General features: G+C 45.4%; 1 protein-coding gene across 2 annotated transcripts in view; it reads right to left on the bottom strand.

Annotated features, from left to right (window-relative positions):
- Window positions 1–1209: 1209 nt before the first annotated feature.
- shq1 (SHQ1, H/ACA ribonucleoprotein assembly factor) overlaps window positions 1210–8910 on the bottom strand; it is a 46833-nt gene continuing 39132 nt past the window's right edge. The window contains exon 12 of one of the 2 annotated variants that reach the window (XM_085353008.1): window positions 1210–2012. In XM_085353008.1, coding sequence (XP_085209134.1) covers window positions 1373–2012 — 640 coding nt within the window. In that variant the 3' untranslated portion in view covers window positions 1210–1372. The remainder of the gene's footprint in view (window positions 2013–8910) is intronic. The other variant, XM_085353009.1, reaches the window with a different exon arrangement.

The following is an 8910-nucleotide window of genomic DNA, read 5'->3' as shown; positions in this document are numbered from 1 at the left end:
ATGGCGCTCGTCCCCAAGGGGGTGGTTGCGAGGGAGGCGATGCCGTCTTGGGAGGTGCTTAACAACAGCATCCATCTCTGTAACATAATACTACAGACAGCTCCAACCAAAGGAGCCACCAGCACCGGTGGCTCTAGAGTTGCCTCCAATCACACTGGATGAGATTCCTCATGAAATCGCCTCGGGCAACGCTGCAGCTGTGCCACATCAGTCACTCTGCTCAGTTATAATCCGAAAGGATCACAAAGCCTGATGAATTCTGCTAACGTGGGTCATTCCTGCATTTTTTCTTCCGCAATTAAACTAATCAAGTCCCACTCGAGGGAAATTTATTTCCACACAAAGAGCGCTAAAGCAGAGAGGACACCGCATGCGGACATCTTCAGGGCTAAGAGTCCGGAGCGTCAGTTAGTCTCCGCTGGCCCTCTGCCCCTCTATCTTGCAGCTCCCTCTGGCCCCAGGGTGCTGTTATCTCTCAAACAAACAGCTCCTGTGCCGCAGCCCCGCTCGCAGACCTCATCTATCTGCATGACATGTGCTTCCCTGTTTGTTTTGTCTCGCCTGTTAGACGCGGCCGATGATATTGAGCTGTGTCGACGGCACTCTTCCGTTCACACCAGATGAATCAATCACTCCGGCGTGCTCCGCTGCCCTGTTTAGTGCAGGCAGAGTCTTTTCCACTTCAATCAATGCCGAGGGTTTAGGAAGAGGTTAGCGCTTTTCCTGCTATTTGTTAGGAAAAGAAAAGATCTCAAAAAGCAGCTCTGGCTGACTGACACACACACACACACACACAAAGTTTGTCAGTTTCCTGCAGTGTTTTGTTTATTCAAGCCCGACAGGAATATGCAGATTGACTGTGTAAATATGTAAATATACATGGTTAATAGAGACCACTGTTAGCAGATGTCAGCGCACTGAATTGAGCTCGCAGACGCTGTTAAATTCCATGAATAATTAAAAAGAAGCAGAAATTATTCATATAAAATCACACACTATGTTCAGAGAGCACGAATGTATTTGTATAGCAAGTGTGCCGCTTGGATAGTAGACAGATAACAGGCCAAAAACAAAAAAACAAACAAAATAAAAAGTAGGTTCGGCTGCCTGCAACTATCCTAATAAAACAAGATTATTTTGCACGTTTGCAGCGTTAAAGAAGAATTGAGACTTTGCAGTTTTATCATTAACAAAAAACAAACACTGTACAAAAATATTCCTTTAAGAGGGTTAAGACCCTAAAATTACACGACAAAAACAACACGCAGTAATTTCAAAAACAGAAAAGAAATCCTTAAAAGCAAAAACACTTCCTGAAATCATCTGACAAGGAGTTTAAAATGAAATCCTGGAACTTTCAAATTCCTTTCCATCAGCTGATAGAGTCCCCTTCAAGATCATCGGGATCTTGCTGTGTTTGGACAATGAGCAGAGGGTTTCTACAAGGACTCGGCTCTAACAAAGTCCCGCCGCTGCTCCTCCCAGACGTGCCTTCAGTCTCTGTCGCAGCGCTGCTCGGCTGTCTCGCTCCTTTGTGGCTGGAGTCTGGAGAGATTCTCAGCTCCTCCGCCACCCGTTCTCCCAGCACCTGAATCAGCTGTCTGAAGCCTTCTGAGGCTGAGGGAAGGGCATCCTCTCTCCTTTTTTCTGCTGAAAAGCTCGTGGGTGCCTGGGGGGTGGGAGAGACGGAGGCGGAGGGTTGGGGTTCTGGAGGGTTGTCCTTGAACATCTCTCCTCCTCCTCCCTCCTTGGATTCGGTGCAGTCTTCTTCAGCCTCAGATTCCTCGCTCTCACTAGACGACTCGCTGCTGCTGTCACTGGAAGTGCTGCTGCTGTCAGAAGAGCTGCTGCTGTCGTCGCTGGATACGGGAGCCCTCTTGGAAGCTTGCTGCTCCTCTTCGACCGCCACGATCCTCGCAGCGTCCTCTAACTCGTCGATTTCCAGCTCCAAGTCGGTTTTTTGCAGGGTTGCTTTTTCCAACGTTGCTGCCAAGTCTGCCACCTTCTTGGACCTGTGAAGATGAGGAAAAAAAGTAATTAGGAAGGCAGAAAGTTTCAACTCAATACGACACTTACACACAGGGAAGGGAACGGAAAAAAGAGAGAGATCCAACTACCACTTCATCAGTGGTACCTGGGAGAGAGAGCGGCATGACAACTGACTGATCGACTGGCTCTGCGTACTAAAGACATAGCCACAGGATAACCATCTACAAATCTAATACCCATTAACCAAAGCCCATTCTCATATGAATGCTAAGTAGACCGCGATTTGCAGAGGCGACGGGGGCTCAATGAAATATGGAAATATGGATGTTTAATAATGTAGGAAGATGAGCGCTGCTGATACACGAGCCTTGGGATCTTCTCCTCCCTCCCCCAACTGCTGCGCTCTCTGCAAGAGGTGATAAGAGACCGAGAGGGATTACAGAGGGAGGCAGACCCCTCCTATTCCTCCTTCTCTACCTCAGTCCGTGCATGCAAAAAAAATCACATGCACACTTCCACCTATAAATATGAAATGGCTAAGTCAACCGCTGCGTATGGCACGATTAGTCGAGATGAGGTCAATATATCCTGAGTGTTTCGATGCTGGAGAGGAAAAGGAAAAAACAACAACAAAAAACCCCCCGAAACATCCAATAATAATGCTGCAGCTGGAACAAACCAGAATAAACACGAGCGCTTTGTGCATTGTGCGGAAGCAAATCAGCCCTAAGAGGCTAAAGACGGTGGAGTTGTGCTCCCAGTCACACTGCAATACAGTCAATAAAAGCGTGGATAGAGAGAGCGCGCAGGCTGAGGCCCAAACAGCTAAATGTCGCCAAAGATTAAGATGAAGAGAATGCCCTCATAAAGCAGTACATTTAACAGAGTTCCCATCCCGCCGCTTTAGTTTTATAGTTGCGACTGCTTGAAGAAAGACGCGTTTTTATTGCTGATGAATGTCCTCCTACAAGGCCCCGTTTGTGTAAAGGCATACGATTGTGTGGAGGCCCCAGCCTGCACATTATTCACGCTGGGAAAGCATGCCATGCTGCCAAAAACTTAAGTGGTTGCCATTGGGCCCCCCGGTGCAGTTAGGGCGTGTGTGCCCCCATCCCCTGTCCCTCCTCTCATTGCCATGGTGATTACGAGCTGACCTCTGCGGGTTACTGCGATTCAGACTATGTCCATTCAGGGTGGGAGAAACCATGTGTGTGTGTGTTTAGAGGGGCTACTCTTTTTCTCACACACGGCTGCTGTTGCTCTCTCTGGCCCAATTAACCCACTGCTGAGCACCAGGATGGCTCCTCATTACCGTGCACTCCTAATGAGCTCCCCATTCTGGTGAGTAAAGTGTTTATGGAAGCAGCATGTAGGGGTTTTGCATTCATTTAGGACCTCAGGAGGAACTATGTTAACAGATCTCATAGTTGTGCTGTAGCATGAGGACACCCGTTCTCGGCACCACGACAGCCAGAAGAGAATCAACTGCAGATTGGTGGGATAAGTGATCCACTTGTTCTCAGCTGCACCTTCCCAGTCCACACTTAGGTAACGTTTAAACTGATTGTTTAAAAACAGAAGTTGTTCTAATTTCAATGGAGTGAAAATCATGGTGGACAGACTCTGAGGGCTGCGATCATTGGTGGATTTCTTGCAGAAGCCCATCCCAGAGTCATTAATGTCAGTGGCTCCAACTTTGAGCCCAGCAATTATGCCCAGCTGGTGCCAGCATGTTGGCAAATGTCAAAGTTCAGGAACATTCGAGTGGGGCTTTCGCCAGGTGACAGTCTGGTTGAACATTTCAGCTCGTCTCACGGTCATCTCTGCAATACCTCGCAAAAATCAGTTTGCCAACGTATGCTGAGAGACTCTTCTCATAAACAGAACTTGGCTGCTTAAGAATAGAAGTGGTGTTGGCAATAAGTGTCATTTCAGATCCACAAATCACAAATAAACACAGCCACACCACCCCACATCTCTGTGAGAAGGCACCACATTGCCAGATGTGTCTCAGCTCCACCCACCAGACAGACACACGGACCCACAGCTCTGCCACAGAGAGCAGAGAGACAAGACGGCAGATGTAATGCCATCGTTTTGTTTTTGTGTAGTCTCAACTCGCCTCATCTTCACAGCACCGAGGAGCCGCAGGCAAACTATCAGAAGGGTCTTTTTAGTTCATTAATAAAAGTCCCCGGAATTTCAAGATCCAGGTGCAATTAAAAAAAAAAAATCGCTTAAGGAAACCATGGATGACCACCTGTCGTCTTGGAGTTAGCATGTGTAGTTGGAGTTTACAGACATCCACACACAGCCTCGCGTTCACCCTCCGATGATGATGAAATCCGTCACTCAGACCTAAAACACTTGTGGATGCGGATATTGCAACTCGAGCGCAAGACAGCTGCGTGATGATCTTCACTGTCAAGAAAGCTGCATGAAAAGAAAACCCCAGCTAGGAAGTGATCCTACTAAACAAATGTCACCTGTAACATATTAAATGCTTCAGTACCCATTTTAACAAACTTTCAAGGCTGATTGGGTCTAACTCACTAAAGCTGCCATCTACAGACACAGACACGTAGAAAAGTGACGAGCTAGGAGCCAACATGCCAAACTTTAACTGTATTCTTCTGCTGTAACTAATAAATTACTTCAAATGTGAAGCGTCTGACTGAAGTCTGGTTAATGCAATTGAAGATGATTTTCCAGTTTGGGCAGTAGCACATAAACGCACCACACGAGAAGAGCTTCTAAATACATGCAAGCGTTTAGAAAATTGAAAAAAAAAATCAAGACGAGCACCAGAAACTGTTTGTTGTGGGCACTGCTCACTCTAAGTATACGCTGTCTGAAGCTGTCACTTATGTGTGAACACAGACAACCACTGCATTCTTTGGAAAGCCGAGTTTAAAAGTCACTGTTTTTGTTTTAAACAATCACAAATAACTTAATGTAACCTCATATAATTATGATGATGATGATGATGATGATGATGATGATGATGATGATGATGATGATGATGATGGAGCCTGTTCAGGGTCCCAGGTTCTGCAAAACCCACGTGAGCGCTTCCTGTAGTGAGACTGTGGCAGAGAAGCCTCCTGCAGCACAGCCACTTCAAAGACTGCCCTGTATTCTCTTTCCCCCGTGGGAAGTCATTATTGCGTTAGCGTTGGAGAGGCGCGCTTGTTTTCTCTCCCCTCCCTTGCTCTGTGGTGGGAGAAGCTCGGCCTGCAGTGAACACAAAGGCCCTGTCCAGGAGGGGGGAGGGATAATGTTGTACACAATCCAGTCATTACTATACTGCTGTTGTGGCTTGCCTTCATTAAACTGAGGAGGGGCGCCTTTTTTCAAGGTTGGAAAACTTCTGGCGAGACAAAGACGCCTCCATCTGCCAAAGTCTTTAGATGAGAACGTGAAGGGAGAGAGAGTGTGTGTGTGTCTGTGCGTTGTCTGTGAAAGAGCCGAGCTAAATTACAATCTGACATTTCTTTCATCAGGCTTGTGTTCAGTGAAAGAGCAGCTCATTCAGCGTGTCTGTGCTCTTGAAAACATCTCAGATAAAGCTTGTCCTCAGACGCAGAAATCTGTGTACGGTAATATAAGCACCAGATTTCCTCAGAGTAACTCGCAAACGCATCATTCACCGGCTGAAGGGGGGGATAAAAGCCGACGCTGGGAGACGCGATCCGTCAGTGTGACTGAATGCTGAAACGGTCCGAGGCGCTGTAGCCTCTCCCGTTCCAGAAACGAGAAACACAGATGTATTTATCCGGGGAACCATTGTTTGAGACCCCAATTACAGCTGCCTGAGGACCCTTGAAACACTGGTAGATGGTTCACACAATTGAGACAGGTGTGGAGGAACTTTTTCTAATTTTTATTTTTGCCTTTTTCTTTCTCTTTGGTCATATAATGGCTTAAAATGCTTATGAAGACAACATATTTACTGCAAGGATGTGAGAAGAGCAGAGCAACAGATGCTGACATCATAAAAAGGTTCCACCGAATTGTATCAACTGGGAACAGAAAATTTCAACCCTAAACACTGGTTGCAACTGCCTGGTAACTATTCCACTGCATTTCATGGCTGGTTGGCGAGTGGTTGCTTGCTTGTGGTTGCTATGTCAAATTGCTTGCAAACAGGTATAAGTTGCTGCCCTGAAAACCCTTTTGTGATTGCCACAGTTGCCCATAGTTGGTAGGAAAGTCACCAACGTTTCTGCAAAAACCAGAAAAAGAGACTGTTTGCCTTCAAAGTAAAAGTTGCACCTTCTGAAACATGTTGGTGTCAGTGGTAAGACAGAACTTTGACTTGCGGTCTCCGTTTCTGGTTTGTGTCTTTCAGATGTTACTCATCAAGAGTCATGCTGGCATCTTCCATGCAAATTACAGCCAACTGTAGCAATCTGCTAACAACTAAAGCAATCACAAGGAGGACAATAGGAATGCTTGCCAGGAATGTGAAAGTATTGATGGTTGGTGTCACAGAGGAGGCAATTTCACCAAGTGTGAGTCAGCAACCACTCAACAGCTGGTCAGGGTATACGCATTTTTCCTCTAACCGACCGTGGTTGCGAGGGTTGGTCTCCATGTCACAGTCTGAGACCAAACATCAGTCGATTAGTGGGAGAGCCCCCAGCGTCCGAGCCCGAAGGTGGTGCATCACATCCCTCAGGTCACGAGTGTGATCAGAAGCATGCTTGTAGTTTCTTTTCCAACATCAATGAAGATTCTGTGCAAATAATCCATTTACATCATGTTCCCAAAACTGAAATTCATATTGGAAAATCATTGGTTTGACACATTCGTGATAGGTGGGAAAGATTCTATCCTGTTCTAAATCCAGCTGGAAAATTATTTCCTGTTCTGACCACTTGGTCAAGAGCACAGGAAGGGATTTAAAAAAAAAACGAAAAAACGAAAAAACAAAAAACGCAGGATCGTTGGGAGTGGTGTAGTACTGCACAAAGACTCCATCTTGAAAGGGAGATCAGCCAATGATGAAACTATTTTGTGAAGGTTTTGGGGGTTGTCATTAGGGATGGCAATCGAGAACCAGTTCCCAGTAGTTGAATTCCTTGGAGTTGTTGGCCTGCTAACCTATCAATCCAGCTTATTGGCTCCACTTGTACTACTATCAGCTGATTTCATCTGATATGGACATTACATCTATTTTTATTCCACAAGAAGATGACAGCACAATGGTAAAGTAGAAACTGCATCCAGGAACAGGATGCAGAAACAATACACTACTAAAGAAACTTCAGCTCTTTGCAAGCACCTGGATGGACAGCGTGCTAACGCTAAGCTAGCCAAGACCCAAGAGTGACATCAAAGTGGACTGAATGCTGACCAAATCCAGCAGCCAGAGCCTGAACTTCAACAGGTAACAAACTGAGTAACAGTCAGGCTGCAGCCTCCATTTCTGCCTGTTCATGTTTCTAAAGTCGAAATCGCCCTGACGATCACTTTAAATAGTCTTTGTGCTGGTTTGCATCTTTGCTTGTACTGTTGGCTTTGTGTTCAGGATACTAAAGGAAAGATCGTGTGTCCTCACTTGGGTAGGGATTTGTGTTGGTGTGTCGGACTGTAGCCTCATGTTAAATGGTGTTAAATATTACTTTTTTTGAGTAATGACACCAAAACTGATCACAACGAAAAGGTTAAATAGCATCAACATGCACAAACATTAGACCGCACAGGATGTAATTAATTTGTCTGTGATCTACTGCTTAGAGATGGTGGTGACTCTTAAAGCGGAACCAGTTAGAATCCATAAGGATTCTCACTGGGTTGTCATGTTCCCAAATCTCAAGAATTAATCTATCACAAGATGCAGATTTAGAAAAAGCATTCTCTTACTCTTTCTTAGTCCTTTGTGGATTTGGTGGCAGATAAAAAGAAGCGTCTCAAGTGACAAGTTTCTATTCCTACATCATCACTTAGGTTTAAAAGGAGGATTTTTTTAAAAAGCTCCAAGTATTGCAGGCTTTAGTTTGGTCTGAGCTCAAAGAAGTTAAAGACCTCAGGATTGACTTTGAAACTTTTTGTCAGAATGTTCCAGTTGGATTTACTCTCTACTTTTGGGATTATGGGATCTTTACTACAAATGCTCAGCTCTTTACTTTTTCTCTGCTTTTACTGTCTCCTCACTTACCATCTGACTTGTGTAATCACAAAAAACGTTCAAGTCCTCTACTTCTCCAGCCTGTCTGCTTCATATCCCACTGCTAACATCTCTTTCTAGTATCTCACAATGTGACACAATTCAGTGTTAGACATCCTTTTCTGATACGCCTGTAGAAAAAAAAAAATACAATAATCAATTGAATTAACTGGAGTGAACACTCCACACGAGGGTTTAGGAAATTATGCAAACACAGTACTCTGTGTTTATGATGAGCTGTGTGTTCAAGACAAAAATCTGGAGTGGACTCCTGCTGAGAGGAAATCTGTACTACTTATCCCTGTTAGCTGGGAGACATTGGTGTCTTTGTTCTGCCCGGTGGGGCCTCTAAGGATCTCGTTCAGTGATGCGGCTAACGGCAGATAGAGCAGCTCCATTATCTGTTTCAAAGCTTTCAGGACAGCTGTTTGACAGTTGTGTGGTGCTGTCTGCTGGAAGTCCCTTCCCAACAAACATTTGGGTGTCAGATCAGCTGGGAGATTGACACGTGAGCTGTGTTAATGTGAACAGAAAAGCTTTGAGCACAAGTGAAACAAAAACATCTGTAAGGGCCAAAGGCTGAAGGGGAAACCTGGGTAGTATTTGACTTGTGTGTTACAATAACACAGAGTTACGCTGAGGTAAAAACCACCAGTCGTCCTAGGCAGCGTGGGGAGAAAGTGTTGACACTGAGCACAAGGGCACTTTCAAGGTGTTTGACCCACACGCCTCAGCTGACACACTGACCC

This window comes from Diplotaxodon limnothrissa, linkage group LG5, assembly GCF_057381915.1.
Source record: "Diplotaxodon limnothrissa isolate DT_005_m linkage group LG5, D_limnothrissa_male_GT1.1, whole genome shotgun sequence".
NCBI classification, from domain to species: Eukaryota; Metazoa; Chordata; class Actinopteri; order Cichliformes; family Cichlidae; genus Diplotaxodon; species Diplotaxodon limnothrissa.
Note: the sequence above shows the minus strand (reverse complement) of the source record. Positions and strands in the feature narration are given on the sequence as shown.